Source organism: Macaca mulatta, chromosome 11, assembly GCF_049350105.2.
Source record: "Macaca mulatta isolate MMU2019108-1 chromosome 11, T2T-MMU8v2.0, whole genome shotgun sequence".
Lineage (NCBI taxonomy): Eukaryota > Metazoa > Chordata > Mammalia > Primates > Cercopithecidae > Macaca > Macaca mulatta.
Window position 1 is genome coordinate 102283190 of NC_133416.1, and position 20281 is coordinate 102303470.

The 20281-nt window shown below is 41.9% G+C and overlaps 1 protein-coding gene across 1 annotated transcript in view; it reads right to left on the reverse strand.

Moving 5' to 3' along the window:
• Positions 1–13575: 13575 nt before the first annotated feature.
• Positions 13576–20281, reverse strand: part of NDUFA12 (NADH:ubiquinone oxidoreductase subunit A12) — a 42930-nt gene continuing 36224 nt past the window's right edge. Inside the window, exon 4 of the mRNA NM_001194335.1 lies at positions 13576–13891. Coding sequence (NP_001181264.1) covers positions 13711–13891 — 181 coding nt within the window. The 3' untranslated portion in view covers positions 13576–13710. The remainder of the gene's footprint in view (positions 13892–20281) is intronic.

A 20281-nucleotide genomic window follows, 5' to 3' on the forward strand; every position in this document is an offset into this window, starting at 1 on the left:
ACTCATAGGATACACGCCAAGGAGTGAGTTAATGTTGTGTGCTTTATTTATTCACAAGGATGGTTTCCTCCTGAAACCCAGCACTGTGTTAACATTCTACATGTCACTTTGGTTCAAGCAAGTCCCAGGAAGATGGATCACTATTCATTCACTGAAGAATTTCCCAAGTTAAAGAAGAGATACAATTAATAATGTTAGAGTAGCCCAGCTAGAAACTCTAACAAGTTATGTAACATAGAAGACAGAGAATAATGAGAACAGTTATTCCTTTGTGCTTCAAAGAGAATAGTAAAATAGACTCGATAGCATGAAAATTTTTCAACAGGTTTTTCCCCCACTCCTGGCCTAATGGGCATTGATTCATGCCAGGGGTCTATGAGGCTGAAAGAGCCAACATATCTATCTGAAATAGAGTTCTCTAACCACTATGTCAGATGTAACAGTAGCTTTCAAAGTCTTGCCTGATAATGAGGTGATTGTTTAAATGAATTATGATATACCCCACAATGAAATTTTATTCATTCATTTAAAATGATGCTGTAGGCTGGGCATGGTGGCTCATGCCTGTAATCCCAGCACTTTGGGAGGCCGAGGTGGGCGTATCACTTGAGGTCAGGAGTTCGAGACCAGCCTGGCCAACATAGTGAAACCCCATCTCTACTAAAAGTACAAAAAATTTAGCTGGGTGTGGTGGCAGGTGCCTGTAATACCAGTTACTCAGGAGGCTGAGGCAGGAGAATCACTTGAACTTGGGAGTCAGAGGTTGCCATGAGCCGAGATCATGCCACTGCACTCCAGCCTGGGCAACAGAGCAAGACTCCATCTCTAATAATAATAATAATAACAACAACAACAATCATAATCATAATAATAATGCTATAGATAAAAATGCATTAACTTTACCTAATATTTACAATTTATTACTTTTTTCTTTTGAAATGGAGTCTTGCTCTCTCGCCCAGGCTGGAGTGCAACGGGCAATCTCAGCTCACTGCAACCTCCGCCTGCTGGGTTCAAGCAATTCTCCTCCCTCAGCCTCCTGAGTAGCTGGGATTACAGGCATGTGCCACCATGCCCGGCTAATGTTTGTAGTAGAGAGGGGGGTTCATCATGTTGGTCAGGCTTGTCTCGAACTCCTGACCTTGTGATCTGCCTACTTGGCCTCCCAAAGTGCTGGGATTACAGGCATGAGCCACTGTGCCCAGTCACAATTTATTTATTATTGAGTGAGAAAAGCACATTAGGAAACAACATGGAGAGGTTATAATCATACTTAACTAAAATATTGAAATATTTACATTTTACACAGAAAAATGAAAAGATATACTCTGAGGTGTTAACGGTGGTTTTTTTTGATGCTGTAATCATGAATATTCTTCTTGAATCTTTTTTTCTTGTTTATATTTTCTAAATTTTCTGTGATGTACATGTATTGCTTTTGTAATAAGAAGAACACATCAGAGAGATTTTATTTTAAAATTATGCTTGCTGCATCTGTAAGTCTTTAATTGTGCTTATACTTTTCCTCTTCAAAAATTTTGGACAGCAGCTCATGCCTGTGATCCCAGCACTTTGGGAGGCTGAGGTGGGAGGATCATTTGAGGCCAGGAGTTCAAGACCAGCCTGGGTAACAGAGTGAGACCTCCATCTCTACTGAAAACTTTAAAAATTAGCTGGGTATGGTGGTGTGCACCTGTAGTTCCAGCTACTCAGGAGGCTTAGGTGGGAGGATCACTTGAGCGCAGGACACCACAGGGCATGATCGTGCAACCGCACTCCAGCCTGGTTGACAGAATAAGACCATCTCTTAAAAAAAAAAAAAAAAAAAATTGATATTCTTTCTGTCAGCAGCCACAGTCGTCTGTGGATTGATGTAGGGGAGTAAATGAGTGATTTTTCCATGATGTAGCATGGAAAAATGAGTGAATGAATAAACACAGCACCAATTAGAGCAGTGAAGGAAACTCAGGAATCCAGAGGCCAATCCCCAGTTCCCTTCATTCCATCTAGTTAACATCTAAATGAGATCCCGTTCCAGGCTCTCCTCTTTCCAGTCACTAGAAGGGACAGTCTCATCCACAGGAGACATTTTAGTGCTTCCAGATCTGGAGATGGCGTCTTCTTGCTCTCAGGAGGGGCATCTTAAGAGTCTAGATTCTCAGACCCTTGTAAGGGGTCAGCCACCTCCCACCTCTACCCCTTGAGGAATTTGTCTTTTCATTGATCTCTGGATGTCTCCAGCCTCCCCAGGTGGGGCACAGCTTGTCTCGGAAGGAATGCCATCCCTGCTGAACCTCAGGGGCTCCTTGACCTTTGCCCTGTCTCAGCCACCTTCTCCAGCGCTGCCACCCCCACACAACCCTCATTAGTGGCCACCATCACCGCTGCCGCCATGCTGTGGCCCTGTTAGAGACCACTCCCCTCCTCTTCAGTCCTGAGCAAAGAGACAAGGAAACACCTTCTCATCAGCCTCGTGAGTCTAGAAATGCAGAGGTCCCATTCACAGGGCTTTTCCCAGGTAGGGAGGAAGCCACGGACACATCAACCTTCCATCTCGGCAGCATCCCTCCCTCTTCTTGTTCACCAGCCTGCTAGCCTGAGGGACAGAAAGCGACAAAAAAGGAGGTGAAACAAACTCAAAGCCTGCAAGTAGCTTACATGAGCTATCCACTAGATGCTGAGCTGTGGTGGATGGTTGCGAAGGGCCCCAGGTTGACAGGTTTGGTTTTTATTTTTTTTTAATTTTTCAAGAACAAGCAGAAATTTAGATTCTTATGTATAGATGTATAGTCTGCCAGATTTTAAACATTGGCAACTCTTTTTTTTTTTTTTTTTTTTTTTTTTTAGACAGGAGTCTCGCTCTATTGCCCAGGCTGGAGTGCTGGAGTGCCATCCTGCGATCTCTCCAGTAGCTGGGATTACAGGTGCCTGCCACCACCCTCAGCTAATGTTTGTATGTTTAGTAGAGATGGGGGTTTCACCGTGTTGGCCAGGCTGGTCTCGAACTCCTCCACCTGCCTCAGCCTCCCAAAGTGCTGGGATTACAGGCATGAGCAACTGTACCTGGCCTCATTCTATTTTTTAATCCCAACATAAATCTGTACCCGTTAAAAATTCTATTCAGCTTCTTTTTTTTTTCTTTTGAGACAGAGTCTCGCTCTGTTGCCCAGGCTGGAGTGCAGTGGCATGATCTTGGCTCACTGCAGTCTCTGCCTCCAAGGTTCAAGCAATTCTTCTGCTTCAGCCTCCTGAGTAGCTGGGATTACAGGCGCACACCACCACGCCCAGCTAATTTTTGTATTTTTAGTAGAGACGGGTTTTTGCCACATTGGCCAGGCTGGTCTCAAACTCCTGACCTCAAGTTATCCGCCCACCTTAGTCTCCCAAAGTGTTGGGATTACAGGCGTGAGCCACTGCGCCTGGCCCAGTTGCTTCTATTTCAGAGACGTAATATGGCTTAAGGGAGAGACCTTCTTTCTCTCCCACCTGAAAGAAGTCCAGAACTGGGCAGTCCAGGGCTGCATGTGGCTCATGAGATTCCCCATGTCTGAATCACATGGCTTGGGTTTCTTTCTAGCAGTGGCTAGAATGCACCGGAGCTTCAATTCCAGATCAACCAGCTAAATGTCCCTGGGAACAGCCATTTATCTTTCTATGCTTCTGTTTGCTCATTTGTAAAATGAACAATAACAGCACCCTCCTCACAGGTTGGCTGTTGAGAATTAAATGAGATAATACACAAAAAGTTGTTAGCACAGAGCCTGGAACACAGCCCCAAAAGTGTAAGATAAAGTGACCCCATCCCCACTCTTTGATTACCTAGGTCATTATAAACTGTAACAACAAAGCAAAATCACTTGAGGTCAGGAGTTTGAGACCAGCCTGGCCAACATGGTGAAACCCCCGTCTCTACTAAAAATACAAAAATTATCCGGGCCTGGTGGCATGCACCTATAATCCCGTCTACTTGGGTGGCTGAAGCAGGAGAATTGCTTAAACCTGGGAGGCGAAGGTTGCAGTGAATCGACATCACGCCACTGCACTCTAGCCTGGGGGACAGAGTGAGACTCCATCTCAAAAAAAAGAAAAAAAAAAAAAAAAAAAAAAAAAAGAAAGAAAGAAATGGGAATCAGGAGCCAAAAGTTAATCTGTAAGAACATAAGCTCTACCCCTCCCTGAAGCTTTGGATAGATTGTTGGACTTTCTTCAACTGTGAAGGGGAGAGGGGCTTTCTGAGTCAATTTTATCTAGATCTAAGGAGCAAGAAGACCCCAAGTGACATTTGATTTGTATAGTTAATGCCTACCCTCCTTCTGTCCCCAACCACTTCTAGAGACTCTTGGCAAAACTGAATGGGAATTTTCTGACACTGCCTCTGCTTGTACAATACTGAGAAGTCAGGAAGAGCTGGAGTTGGCTGTAATTCTAAAGGGTGAATGGATGCTGATGGTGTATCCTAGCAACAGCCGAAAAGAAATCAACATCAAGTAACACAAGCTCCACGAGTAGAAGCAGCAAAACATCCACTGAAACATGGTGAGAAGTCACATGACCTAGGTACTGACTGTCAGGCCCAGACTGGCCATTGTAAGCTAATCTTGCTGTTAGGATGCTGTAAAGATGAGGCAAGAGCAAAAGGGTGAGCTGGGTTGAAGGAAGCCTCATAAAAATGACCCCAAATCAAAATGTTTAGTCAAAGCCCAGCTTTGGAGCGATGGCCTTAGCCAGAGAAAACCACTTAATTTGTAGATAACCAAAGGTCATAGAAGGTTGTCAAATAAATCCCTTTAATCTAATTATGAATGACATTTACCTCAATAAAGCCACATGGTATTAAATAAGACATTAATAATCATATCTCACAAGAATGGAAATGACTCTCATCCATTACCCTCCTCATAGATTTAGAAAGCATTGATTTTTAGCCAAGTACCAACTGAAGAATACTAATATCCTACTGCATTTGTCAGGGTTGTTTTTGCTGCCAATGAGAGAAATTCAGCTGGAATTGAGCAAATTCAAGGGGAGAGAGTAAGGCATAGAATCAAAGGAAGTCTCTCTCTCTCTCTCCTTCCTAGGAAGGCTGGGCATAGTGGCTCACACCTGTAATCTCAGCACTTTGGGAGGTTGAGGTGGGCGGATCACCTGAGGTCAGGAGTTCAAGACCAGTCTGGGCAACACGGTGAAATCCCATCTCTACTAAAGGCTGGTGAAAGCAGCCTGGGCAATATGGTTAAACTCCAGAGAAAGAAAGAAAAGAAAGAAAGAGAAAAAGCCAGCCAGCCTAGGGAAGAATTTGATTAGCCTGGTGTGGACTGCACATATGTCTATTCCAGGGCTACTTATTAGGGCCAGGAGGATGGTGTCAGAAGGCAGGAGGCAGTGTGCCGTAGTTAGCAGGGCTAGAATGGGAAGGAGAAGTTTTCCAAAGAAGGGGGATGCTGTTTTCAAAAGGGAAGAAACTGATGCTGAGCAGACAAATACCAAATGCCCAGCACATTTATTGAATCTGTGATGAGAGTGAATTTTATAACCTGCCACTATCATTAGCTTGTCTAAGTTGTCTTGGCAAAGGTAAAACATTACAGAATCCAGAGCTGTCTGGAATGTACGGTGGATTTGATCTTTCTAAATCATTTGTAATTATCTGTCATAGGAGGTGGAACGTTAGCTGTACATCTCTGAAAATATCAAATTTCATTTTCCTGTAAATAAAAGAAGGGTACTATAAAGATAAAAGCTAATATTATAGCTATATATTTGTCTTCAAATATAACCATTAAGTGGTTTAAGTAAATAATTTAAAATTGAGTTTCTAGTAAAACTCAAAGGAATGTTGCATAAAATAACTTTAAAAAAGTCTCTAAGTCATTCTTATATAGTGATCTATATTAACGTATAATGTAAAATTTAGTTGAATGCATTAGTATTTATATGATTCTATTTACTTAATATAAAGAATAATAAAAAGGTCTAAAATTAATCATGCTTTCAGGAACTGTAAATCAGTAAACTAAATTATCATTATTTAATATTGTTGTTAAGGCCGGGTGCGGTGGCTCACACCTGTAATCCCAGCACTTTGGGAGGCCGAGGCAGGTGGATCGCTTGAGCTTAGGAGTTCAAGATCAGCCTGGGCAAGATGGTGAAACCCCATCTCTACTAAAAATACAAAAATTAGCCAGGCATGGTGGCACATGCCTGTGGTCCCAGATACTCGGAAGGCTGAGGTGGGAGGATCACCTGAGCCAGGGAGGGGGAGGTTGCAGTGAGCCGAGATCACCCTTCTGGACTCCAGCCTGGGTGACAGAGTGAGATCCCATCTCAGAAAAATAAATAAAATTGTTAAAATTTTGGATCTTTGCTTATGGTTCCACCAAGATCATTAAGATATGATGATAATAATACTAATGTCTACCATATGTCAGATGCTTTACCTAACAAGTCTAAGGAAGATTTAATCATCCCGTGTTACAGATGAGGAAACTGAGTTCCTCTTAGGAGGTGACAGTTGCCCAATGCTACGTGGCTAAGCTCTGGGATGGTCCTAGGTCAGTCCAGCTCTAGAGGCGAATCTCTTTCCAATCTGTCATACTGCTTCCCTGCCTCAACAGTGCTGGAGAGAAGAACATATCTGTTCAGGATGTTTGTTAATCAAATAGAACTCTAACAACTGAGTGTTCTAAAATAATTATTGAGTCCACAGCCACACCACCCTGAATGTGCCCAATCTCGTCTAAAATAATGATTGACTCATAAATTATATAAATGTGCCATACAGCTGGACAAACAAGTTAACTTACTAGATTTTTAAATGTACTCCAAAAATAGAGTAGACACACTTGTGGTGTGTACGGGAAGTGCCAATTCTAGGATCCTAAAAGAAATCTCAACATCAAACTCAATAGCAAATACAGACAAACAAGAAATGAGGGCAAGGCAGCCATTACTCAGTCAAACGTAGGGGAGAAACTTTGCTTTAAGTGACCACAAGAGAAAATGTGAGAGTGAAATCTTAGTTCTTCACCAGTGGAAAATTAGGTAAGGGTTTTAATTTAGGGTTGTGGGGCCTGGGTGTGTGGAGACCGTAAGGGAGCTGGGACAAGCACAGCTGTGTGACAAATATTAATGGCTATCACAATTCTCAAACTGAGAAATTCAGGTCAGCCTGCAGGGCAAGCTGCCTCCAAATGCAACAGCCTTTTATATGGCTGACTACTTCTTCCACAAGTCATTTTTTTGTTTTTTCACTTAGTTCAAGTTGGAATTAATGGTTCTAGTGATTTGCGTTGCCTTTGATGAAATTCTTAACATTACAAATTTATTAATCCTACCTACAAAGAGATAGCTTTTCAAAAATGAGAAAATAGTTTTTCATGTAAGTTAATATTTAAATGTCAAATGAGGATCCGGGTTTTCTTGCATGTAATTTTTCCATCCCCTTTGTATTGCTCTGAAAACAGTATCATAAAGCACCTAAAATTGTGAGGCTGATGCTTACCCTTATTTAGTGACATAAAGATGACTGCCAATTTTTTTTTTTTTTTAGCAATTTTATTGTGGCTCAAAGTTCCAAGTCCAGGCTGCATGCAGGCAAATCTGTAAATCTGACTTCTTTGTAACTGGAATCAGGTAGAGCCATCACTTACAGAAATTTTGAAGACCGGGATATATCCTCCAATGCACATGCAGAGTTTCATCCATTTCAACACAAAGTTTTTATATGCATCCATTTCAACACAAAGGTTTTAAATAAAGCTATTTATTAGCTTATAGTAATAAATCCTGGCAAACACTACTGGTTCATAATATGCCTAGAGTTATGAATCAGAAGATTCATAATCAGGCCTACATCTAATAAGAAAGATGGCTGGCCGGGCGCAGTGGCTCACGCCTATAATCTTAGCACTTTGGGAGGCCGAGGCAGGTGGATGACCTGAAGTTGGGAGTTCAAGACCAACCTGGCCAACATGGCAAAACCCTGTCTCTATAAAAATACAAAATTAGCTGGGCGTGGTGACAAGTGTCTGTAATCCCAGCTACTTGGGAGGCTGAGGCAGGAGAATCACTTGAACCGGGAGGTGGAGGTTGCAATGAGCTGGGATCACACCACTGCACTCCAGCACTGGGAGAAAAGTGCACTCCTCACTTTTCTCTCAGAAAGTGAGAGAGAGAGAGAGAGGCAAAGCAAAGCAAAGCAAAGCAAGCAAACTTGGGCAACACAGCAAGAGCTTGTCTCTACAAAAAAACTTAAAAACTAGCTGGGCATGGTGGTGATTGCCTGGAAGGCTGAGGTGGGAGAACTACTTGAGCCCAGGAGGTCAAGGCTGCAGAGAATCGTGATTGCACCACTGCACTCCAGCCCTGGCAACAGAGGGAGAACCTGTCTCTGGAAAAAAAAAAAAAAAACAAAAAAACGGAGAGGAAAGGAAAGGAGGAGGGGGTAGGGGGATAAAAAAGAAAGGAAAGGAAAGGGGAAAAGGGAAACGAAAGGAAAATGAAGAAAGAAAGGAAGATAGTACACAGCAGTAATAAATTTTATTACTAGAGGAGAAGTAATAAAGTCATAAGGATGCTGTATCAGCGAGGACATTCAGCTACAAGTGGAAGAAGCGTAAGTCAATACAGATTCTAAGTCAAGCTATAAGAAAATAGGGAAATTTACTGGTTCATATCATTAAAGAGTGGAAATGAAATGTACTTCAGGCACAGGTAGAACCAGGTTCTCAGACACCAGACATCGGCCTGGAAAAAAACTTTTCTGGCCGGGCATGGTGGCTCACGCCTGTAATCCCAGTACTTGGAGAGGCTGGGGCGGGTGATCACTTGAGGTCAGGAGTTGGAGACCAGCCTGGCCAACATGGTGAAACCCCGTCTTTACTAAAAATACAAAAATGAGCCAGGCACGGTGGCATGCATCTGTAATCCCAGCAACTTGGGAGGCTGAGGCAGGATAATCGCTTGAACCCAGGAGACGGAGGTTGCAGTGAGCCGAGATTGCGCCACTGCACTCCAGTCTGGGTGACAGAGTGAGACTCAGTCTAAAAACAAAAAGCATACACAGACATTACCTTCCTGGAGCCAGGGCTGATAAATATGGCTCCATTACTATGTTCGTACGATGTGACCGCATTTCATACTATGAGTGCTTGGCACCAGGGTATGAATTAACTTGTATTTGAGAAGAATGTTAGGCACAGGACTTTTCCATTCATAGAAGGATGACTTAAAGCAGGGATATAGACCGAGGGGTCTTTGCAAGCTGATCACACAAGTGATTGCAAACCCTTGAAATGATCACCAATTTTCTGGAAACACAGCATGACATCATGGTAATTAGTGTACTTTTTTCCCTGTAAAAATTGGTCAATGAAACTTTAGAAATTTCCTATTTGCATGTTTAGGTGTTATTTCCCACAAGAACTCTTACTTTCTGAAACTTCAGAATTTACTGTTCTGGGCTGCTGCTGTTTAATTTCAGTCACTATTTCACCTCCAACAAAAATTATTATTATTTTTGAGACAGAGTGTTACTCTGTGGCCCAGGCTAGAGTGCAGTGGTGTGATCTCAGCTCACTGCAGCCTCCACCTCCCAGATTCAGGCGATTCTCCTACCTTAGCCTCCTCAGTAGCTGGGCCTGTGCTGCCGCGCATGGCTAATTTTTGTATTTTCAGTAGAGATGGTTTTTCGCCATGTTGGCCAGGTTGATCTCGAACTCCTGACCTCAGGTGATCTGCCTGCCTCAGCCTCCCAAACTGCTGGGATTGTAGGCGTTAGCCACCGTGCCCAGCCCTAAATCTAATCAATACAGTTTTGCTTCATTATATCTACACGTAGAGTGCCTTTATAGGTGGACAGTGGGTGTTCAGTAAAAGCTCAATACAGAGATTCTTTACTGGAGTAATTTTGTTCAGGCCTTTTCCCAAAAAGTAACAATAAGTACTATGAATAAAATAATACAAGGAAGTTCATATAAATAAACAGTAATAGGAAGTTCCTGAGGAAGCTACTGTAGATTAGATGACACAGAACATTCTGTTGAGGAGGTGATACTTGTAAAGTAAGATATGAATGATACCAAAAAAAGGAGCAACACAAAGACGTTAATATTCTAGGCAGAAGGAAGAGCAAGTGCAAAGACCCAAGACAAGAATGAATCCAGTCTTTGAAGATTAGACAGAGGCTTGTGTGGCTGACATATAGTGGGTGATGGAGGGAGAAACGAGAGGTGATATCTGAGAGGTAGGTCAATAAGACACATCATAAACACAAGCAGGGACTCCCACAGACAGTTCCATTGCCTTTTTTTTTTTTTTTTTTTTTTTTAGACAGGAGTTTCACTCTTGTTGCCCAGGCTGGAGTACAATGGCACAATCTTGGCTCACTGCAACCTCCGCCTCCTGGATTCAAGTGATTCTCCTGTCTCAGCCTCCCAAGTAGCTGGGATTACAGGCGCATGCCACCACGCCTGACTAATTTTTGTATTTTTAGTAGAGCCAGGGTTTCATCATATTGGTCAGGCTGGTCTCGAGCTCTTGACCTCAGGTGATCCGTCTGCCTCGGCCCCAAAAAGCGCTAGATTACAGATGTGAGCCACCGAGCCTCTTTTCTGTGAAGTGAGTTTCTCCGCCACGGACACTGTCCTACATATGACAAGGCAGAAAGCATTCTAATCCCATGAATGTTGATGTTGGCCAAGGCATGATAGGCAGGGAAAACAGACTCAAATTCAGAATCAGTACCTATTCCCACAAAAACAAAGCATCTCTCCCTCCAATATGGAAGAAGTCCAATGAAATGAACTTGCTGCAATGATGTTACTGGGCTTAGATGTGTGTTTTCTGTTGGGATCTTCGAGAAGCAGGCACTGAGACAAAGATTTGTTCTCAGAAGGTGATCTCAGTAATCATCTGGCTACTTTGTTCTAAATCTTTTTGGATTACAGATCCAAGCCTCAAGGTTCATTTGCCAAGCCCTTCCCAAAACTTTTGCACAAATCTTCCATGTTGCTGTTTTCAATCTCTGACTATCTAGCCAGTGACTGGTTACGGTTATAGATCCTCACCTCAGATCATGTTTCCCTGAAGTCAAAGTACATGATAAAAGGCAGTGCTTGGAATTTTGCCTACAAATTGAGATTTGCCCTCAACTGTCCTTCAAGACCACCCCAAATATACACAGTACGTTTCTAGCTGATAGCGCCTATTGTTCACGGTATCTGTAAACCGGGTTTGGCTTTTTTCCATTCTCAGTTAACTGGACAATAACGCTCCACAAAGGTAAAGGGACAGATTGGTAGGGGCAAGGTGTGGGAATAGAGTAGTTAAAGGCACAGAGTCAGGAGAAAATGTTCATAAAAAGAAAATGTGTCTTCATGACCTGTCTGGTCCCACCTGCTAGGTGATGGAGTGCTGCTGGAAATGGTCAACTTTATGAGTAGGTGTATTAAATAGCACCTGGTGCCCCCACAGTCTCCAACATCCCCAGTAGCAAATTGAACCGTTTCTCAAAAGGAAAATAGTAATCTTCCAGAAGGGGGTATGACCTTGCTCCAAAGTCCTGTGGGCTTCCGTTGTGATTCTCCTGGAGAAATTTGTCTCTGACTGCGTTAAGTCTCCCAATCAGCCAGACACTTTGAGAGGGCTGAGCAGCAGAGCTGCTTGGACTGCAGACTGGGCCACCTACAGGGACTAGTTTTGCTCTGCCAGCTTTTCAGGTCATCAGGCAAATAAATACGTGCAAAACACCTGTATGTTATATGCTGTCTCAAAAATCCAGGGCTAAAAAAGCCAAAACAACACACTGAATACAGTATCTCTTGAAGGCACTGAATTCAACCTGATCCAGCTAAGGGATACTCAGGGGATAGGGCTGCAGTAGACTAGTTTCTTATGACTGAGGAAGAGTTTCAAAAGAACTGGTTTTTGCGTGTTGGTTTCTTTAGCACAGTTGTTCAAAACATTGGCTGCAAATTGAACCATAAGGTGGTGAGGGGAGAAGTTTTAAAAATTACTGATGCCTGGATCCTACCCTCAGAGATGCTGGTCTGATTGCCTGGAATTCTGGATTATAAAAAAGCTAATATGCAGTCAAGGGCGAAGACCATTGTTCTAGTTCCTTCTAGATGTTCCTATACCAACAGCCATGGTCCCACTCTATCCCTTCATTTTCATATAGGAAAACAAGAAGGTAAGTGAAGTCATACGATTACCCTGCGTTTCACTTATAAACCAAAAGGTATCTGAGACAAGTCTCAATCAATTTAGAAAGTTTATTTTGCTGAGGTTAAGGCTGTGCCTGTGACACAGCTTCAGGGGGTCCTGACGACACGTGCCCAAGTGGTCGGGGTACAGCTTGCTTTTAGACATTTTAGGGAGACGTGAGACACCAATCAGTAGGTGTAACATGCACACTGGTTCCGTCAGGTGAGACGGGACAACGTGAGGTAGGGGCTTCCAGGTCATAAGTAGACAAGAGACAAAAGGCTGCATTCTTTTGAGTTCTTGAGCAGCCTTCCACTGAATACACAGTTTAGTCTGGCTCAGGGAATCTGGATTTTTACATAAACAACAGGGCAGAGGAAGCAATCAGATACACATTTATCTCCGGTGAGCCTCAGAGATGACTTTGAGTTCTGTCTGTCCTTTGTCCACAAGGAATTTCAAGGAGGGAGATATGTAGCTTTTTATCTTTGTAGCTATTAATATCTTATTTAGGGATAAAATGGGGGTCAGGTTTGCCTGACATAGTTCCCAGCCTGACTTTTCCCTTGGCTTAGTGATTTTGGGGTCCCAAGATTTATTTTCCTTTCACACACTTGATGCCTTGAGTTGAGATTTGAGAATCAAGGTTTATTCTCTCTTAAGTCATTCAATGCCCTCGGAAACAACCACCTGACTCCATAATCCTAGCATTAATTTGTTCCATGGTGGCTGCTACCAGTCCCCAGGGGCCTTATCCTCAGGGGGCTCGTGGATCCTGGTGACTAAAGGCAACAGCCTGATAAGCTCCTTGATCACTGGAGCTGCGAGCTTTCCATCTGGAATACAGAGAGATGTGGGCCTTTCACCCTACCCAGACACAACCACCAATTCCAAAGATCCCGCATTTCCTTGAAGGTCTTTTGCCTACCTCTGGTACCAATCTGGATATTAAAGACTTTTTTATTGGTAAGCAACAAAAAAAATCTGTGACCCTAGTTAGCTTAAAGAACTAAGAACATATTGGAATAGAGTCTAGGATAGTTTACAGTTTAAAATGAACCATTAAAGAACCAGACTCAGGACATAGGGTATCTCTGATGACCTCCTTAGAGAGCTTCAATAAAAGTCACCCAGTTCTGATGACTTTCAGCCTTTGTGTCTCTCCACTCAAGTTCCAAGTTCCCATGAGAAAATGTGGCTTGGCTTAGGTCTTCCCATATAACGAGCTATGGTAGTAAGGTAGGGTCCCAAAGCACAAACAGGACCACAGAGGCTGTTTCCAGAAAAGGGAACTGTAAACCAGGCAGCTACCCCAATACAAGTCTACTTCAATCACCATGTTTGGAAGCATCTATTTTGCACCTGGAAAACAACAAAGTGAAGGGCAAAAAGGCACGAAAGACATTGTTTAGTCACACAATTTTAATCTAGTGAATGGTAAATGGTAAAAGAGTAATTACATGAAAAGCTCCATATTTTGCAAGTTTCAACTGTTCTTCATTGTCTTTACTTGTAAGGTGTTGAAGGTGGGATCCACTCCTGAATCTTCTTTCTAGTGGTGGAATAAGGTACATATTGTTCTGGGGTGCCACTCACGTTGAATTTATGGTTTGTCCAAATGAATTTACGAGCAGTAAGTGGTTTTGTTGTTGGAGGATCATCAGTCATACTGTGAAGCCACCGATGCCTTGAAGAGGGGAAAAAACCCAAACAGTTATGAAGAGGCAGTACAGCACAGTGGAAGGAAGGTTAAAAAGGTATTTTTTGTTGTTGTTGCTTGGGTTCAAGCCTTAGCTCCAACACTTACTAGCTGAATTCTTCTATGCCTTAGTTTTTTTCCATCTGAACATCCCTACTCCTCAGGGATGGTATAAAGATAAAAGGAGATAATATACATAAAGCACATAGAAAAATTCTTGTGTGTGGCAGATACTCAACAAATGTCAGCTACTGTTCTCATTACTGTATTTTTTTCCTTCATTTTCTTTCTTTCTTTTTTTTGGAGACAGGGTCTCACTCTGTCACCCATGCTGGAATGCAGTAGCACTATTATAGCTCATTGCAGCCTCAAACTCCTGGGCTCGTGTGATCCTCCTACCTCAGCCTCCTACGTAGCTGACACTATAAGAGCATGCCACCATGCCTGGCTAACTTTTAGAACATTTTTGTAGAGATAGGATCTCACTATGCTGCCCAGGCTGAACTCAAACTTCTGAGCTCAAGGGATCTTCCTGCTTCAGCCTCCCAAAGTGCTGGGATTATAGGTATGAGCCACCATGCCCGGCCCATTACTGTATCTTATCAAATCTGACACTATCCATTTTCAGACATGCCATTATTTTATCTACCTCTAAGAAAGAAAGATGCTACCAAATATATTATGGCACACTACTGATTATAACATGTATCCTAAGTTTAGATGTGCAAACATATTTTAGAATTGACAAAAATACAGTATTACTATTAGGTGCTAGAGGTCAATTCTGGATTTTCGGTACGCTCAGGTTACTCTGGCTCATGAAGGTCTAGTTTAAAATCCATGAGGCTCCTGCTGAGAAGAGTCTCTGATGCATTGTAAATTCAAGCATGTCAGTGTAAACACTAGAGAATATGCAACTTGTTATATTAAAAGATTAAATCAGGGCCAGGCACAGTGGCTCATGTCTATAATCCCAGCACTTTGGCTAGGATGAGGTGGGAGGATCACTTGAGGCCAGAAGTTCAGGACCAGCCTGGGCAACATAGTGAGACCCAGTCTTAAAAAAAAAGTTACAACGACCCCCAATTCACAAATATTTCAGTCGTAAGTGCTTAACAATTTAAGAGGATATGTTCCAGAAATCAGACCTAAAAGCCGGATACCTGGAGGTGAAAGGGAAGAGACCAGCGATACTGCTGCTAACGACAGGGAAAGGAGGAATCAAAGTTTGTGGGACAGAGTTCGATCAAGCAGGAAGCTAAGCTGAGGGGTTTACATGGGAAAGAAGGGAAGAGAGAATTTGTCCCAGCCTCTAAGACCTGGAGCTCACAAGACAGAGACGACCCTGTTGGGGGGGGCGGGGAAAAATGAGAGGCCAGTCACAGAACTGCAGCCCAGGGGTGGGGAAAAGGTGATTATCTAGCTGCAGAGAAAAGGACAAGAGGAGGATGTTTCAGTGGAATAACTAGAACTAAAGCTAATGAGAAACATTTTTGTTGCTATGTAAACCTAAGAATATTTGCTAGCAGTAATTGATAGATATAGATAGGTAATTGGCTAAAAACCAGTCTGAATACAGATAAAATATGATTACAGTTGCTATATTTATATCGAAAGATAATTGTTTCATGATCGGCTTATACAATGAAGAATGCAGAAAGCTGTACAAGCTAGGTCAGTGTCTGTCTTACATCCTTTAAAGGAAGCTGGGGATTAGTGAAAGTGACCTGGGCCAATAAACTGTAACCATGCATATGAGCACACGAGCGCTGAAGCCCTTGTGAGACGATGGTGGTGAGCCAGGCTCCACTAACCACTCAGAGGGATTAGCTGTTAAAGTCAAGGCTGTCACTTATCAAGGGGCTTTATGTGAGCTTATGACATAGCAGAAATACTTAACTTTTATCTTGTTGAGTCAGCTTAACTAAAGAAAAATTTTATTCAAAAAATTGCTATCAAGACTCCTGAAGGTTAAAATGATATTTAAGGAACCACAGTCCCAAGCTTATGCCTATTCTGTTACTTAAGTGAGGAACTGAAGAGCTCACGGAGAAATGGAAAATGCTCCAAAAAAGTAAAAAATAATTTTTATCACAATACACAAAATCTGAAAATATTTATCCCGGCAAGGCTACATGCAAGAATCAGGGAATTAATAAATAATAAACTATACCCATTATAGCAGTTTATAAAGAATTATAAGAAAAAGGGATATGTTTATAGTCTGCTAGGCAAATATAACCCTTGTTATTTTATTATTAAATAAGGGGTAAATAAATCATATCTTTCAGACTGCCACACCAGAGAGTTTTACTTGCAAAACAGACTCTTAGCTGGGTCCTTTTTCTTTTTCTTTTTTTTTAGACAGTCTTGCTCTGTGGCGCAGGCTGGAGTGCAGTGGTGATATCTTGGCTCACTGCAACCTCCACCTCCTGGGCTCAAGTGATTCTCCTGCCTCAGCCTCCGGAGTAGCTGGGATTACAGGCGCATGCCACCACGCTGGGCTAATTTTTTTTATTTTTAGTAGAGATGAAGTTTCACCATGTTGTTCCGGCTGGTCTTGAACTCCTGGCCTCCAGTGATTTGCCCGCCTCGGCCTCCCAAAGTGCTAAGATTAAGGCGTGAGCCACTGCGCCTGGCCAGAGATACTGACTTTTAAGTTATTTTTTAAAATTTGGCCAGGTGCAGTGGCTCACGCCTGTAATCCCAGCACTTTGGGAGGCTGAGGCAGGCGGATCACGAGGTCAGCAGATCGAGACCATCCTGGCTAACACAGTGGAACCCTGTCTCTACTAAAAATACAAAAAATTAACCGGGCATGGTGGTGGGCGCCTGTAGTCCCAGCTACTCGAGAGGCTGAGGCAGGAGAATGGCACGAACCCGGGAGGTGGAGCTTGCAGTGAGCCGAGATCGTGCCACTGCTCCAGCCTGGGTGACAGAGCAACACTCCGTCTCAAAATATTTTTTTGTAGAGATGGGATCTTTATGTTGCCAGGCAGGCTGGTCTCAAACTCCTGGTCTCAAGCAATCCTCTTCTCTAAACTTTCCAAGGTGCTGGGATTACAGGCTGGCTTCTGACCGTATTGTTCATGTTTCAGATATTTTCACTTAGTATCACTGAGACTAGAAATGCCAAAGATTTTTTATATTTATTTATTTATTTATTTATTTATTTATTTTTGAGACAGTGTCTCGCTCTGTCACCCAGGCTGGAGTACAATGGTACAATCTTGGCTCAGTGCAACCTCTGCCTCCTGGGTTGAAGCAATTCAGCCTCCCGATTACAGGCGCACGCCACCACACCTGGCTAATTTTTGTATTTTTAGTAGAGACGAGGTTTCACCATGTTGTCCAGGATGGTCTCAAACTCCTGGGCTTGAGGGATCTGCCTGCCTCAGTCTTCCAAAGTGCTGGGATTACAGGTGTGTGCCACCGCACCTGGCCTAGAAATGCCAAAGATTTTTCAATTTTTCAAAAAATAAATACGAAAGACTAAGGAAAAACTCCAGAATGTTTTATGAAGTAAAAATATTCATCATACTAAAACTATTACTCCATCTCACTTTAGTTTATGAGATATTCTCACACATACTGCTCTTTCACTTATTTAATACTCATCAAACTATTCTAAAGTCTAGGAAACAGGATTAAAATGACTTTCCCAAGGTCCCACATGATGTATATTACAGAGCTGAGGCTTGAACACAGCCTTCTAATGGTTGAATCAAGAACCTTTTGATTAGAAATTTAACTTTCAATCAATAGATGAAACTGGGTTGGGATTATGGTATCCACAAAACCCCTGGATCCATCTAACCCCAGGATGGGATTGATACATTTAACAAATTTAAAAAACAAACATGGTTCATTATAAGACGGCAATTCAAACCTTGTTAGCACACTAACTATTATTTAATTAAGTGCAATCTGAATGAAAATCCCAATGCGGTTCTTCTTAGAGTTTCACAATATGATTGTAAGCTTCAGTTAAAGTTTATCCAAGAAAATTTTGAAAACTCAGAACAATCAGAAAAGCTGGCACTGGCATTATCAGACATTAAATGAATGTCTCAAACATTAGAATGCTATGGCAACTGACACAAAAGTACCATAAGAAAGTAGAAAAACCCCCAAACAGACTAAAATGTATATAAGGTAAAACTGGCATTTCAAATCATTGAGGAAAGTAAAAATTTCTCAACAAATTATGCTAGGATGATTTTGTTGGGAAACAAAAAAACACCATAAGGTATAAGTTGAGAGGAGTGTAAAAAAAGATAAACAAACAAAACAAAAGAAAAAAAAAAAGTTAGATTTCCCAAGTCATCAATGATTCCAGATAGATTAATAATGCTCAGGACCAGGCACAGTGACTCACACCTGTTATCCCACGGGAGGCCAAAGCAGGAGGATCACTTGAGGTCAAGACCAGCCTGGGCAGCATAGTGAGATCCCCATCTCAACAAAATAATTTTTGAAAATTTAGCCAGGCATAGTGGCACCTGTAGTCCCAGCTACTCAGGAAGTTGAGGTGGGAGAATTGCTTGAACCCAGGAAACATAGGCTACGGTGAGCCATGTCCTGCCACTGCACTCCAGCCTGAACAACAGAGCAAGACTCTGTTTCTAAATAAATAAATACATACATAAAAATAATAATCTCAGATACGAAAAGAGTATTTATAATCACAGAATATATTGATATTCAGAGAATATGAAGATTCACTTGTAAAATTAATGTCAAAGGTAAACAGCCATAAAAAGAAAAAAGCTGATAGATCTTACTATGTAAAAATTGAAAAAAGTGTAAAACATTGATGAAAGACATTGAAGAGGACACCAAAAAATGGAAATATATTCCAAGTTAATGGATTGGAAGAATCCATATTGGTAAAATGTCCATACTACCCAAAGCAATCTACAGATTCAATGCAATCCCTATCAAAATACCAATCACTTCCTTCACAAAAATAGAAAAAAACCCCACAAAACCCAGTCCTAAAACATATATGGAACCACAAAAGACCCAGAATAGCCAAAGCTGTCCTAAGCAAAGAGAACAAAACTGGAGAAGTCAAATTACACTGACTTCAAATTATACTACAGAGCGGCCGGGTGTGGTAGCTCATGCCTTAATCCCAGCACTTTAGGAGGCTGAGGTGGGTGGATCACTTGAGGTCAGGGGTTTGAGACCAGCCTGGCCAACATGGTGAAACCCCATCTCTACTAAAAAATACAAAAATCAGTGAGTGTGGTGGCACATGCCTCTAATCCCAGCTACTCAGGAGGCTGAGGCAGGAGAATCGCTTGAACCCAGGAGGTGGACATTGCAGTGAGCTGAGATGGTGCCACTGCACTCCAGAGCCTGGACAATAAGCAAGACTCCGTCTCAAAAAAAAAAAAAAAAAAAAAAGAGTCTTAAAAAAAATAACAGAGCTATGTTAATCAAAACAGCATTTTCACCAAAGGTGCCAAGAACATACACTGGGGAAAAGGTAGTCTCTTCTGGGAAAACTGGATATCCATATGCAGAAAAACGAAACTAGATTCCTATCTTTTGCTGTATTTTACAAAAATCAAATCAAAATGGATTAAAGACTTAAATCTAAGACCTTGAACTATGAAACTACTACAAGAAAACATTGGGGAAACTCTCCAGGAAATTGGTCTGGATAAAAATTTCTTGAGTAATAACCTGCAAGCACAGACAACCAGAGAAAAAAATGGGCAAATGAAATCACATCAAGTAAAAAGCTTCTGCACAGCAAAGGAAACAATCATCAAAGTGAAGAGACAACCCACAGAATGAGAGAAAATATTTGCAAATTACCCATCTAACAAGGGATTAATAACCAGATTATATAAGGAGCTCAAACAACTATACAGGAAAAAATCTAATAATCTGATTTAAAAATGGGAAAAAGATTTGAAAAGACATTTCTCAAAAGAAGACAAACAAATGGCAAACAGACATATGAAAAAGTGTTCAACATCACTGATCATCAGATAAATGCAAATCAAACTTAAAATGAGGCTACTCTGGGCACACTGCCTATGGGGTAGCTCTGGTCCACAAGGAGCAGTAAAAAAAAACCTACAATGAGATACTATCTCATCCCAGTTAAAATGGCTTTTATACAAAAGACAGGCAATAATAAATGCTGGCAAAGATGTGGCGAAAAGAGAACCCTCATGCACTGTTGGTGGGAATGTAAATTAGTACAACCATTATGGAGAACAGTTTGGAAGTTCCTCAAAAAACTAAAAATTGAGCTACCATATGATCCAGCAATCCTGCTGCTGGGTATAACCTAAAAGAAAGGAAATCAGTATAGTGAAGAGACTTTTGCACTCCCATGTTTGTTGCCCCATTGTTCAC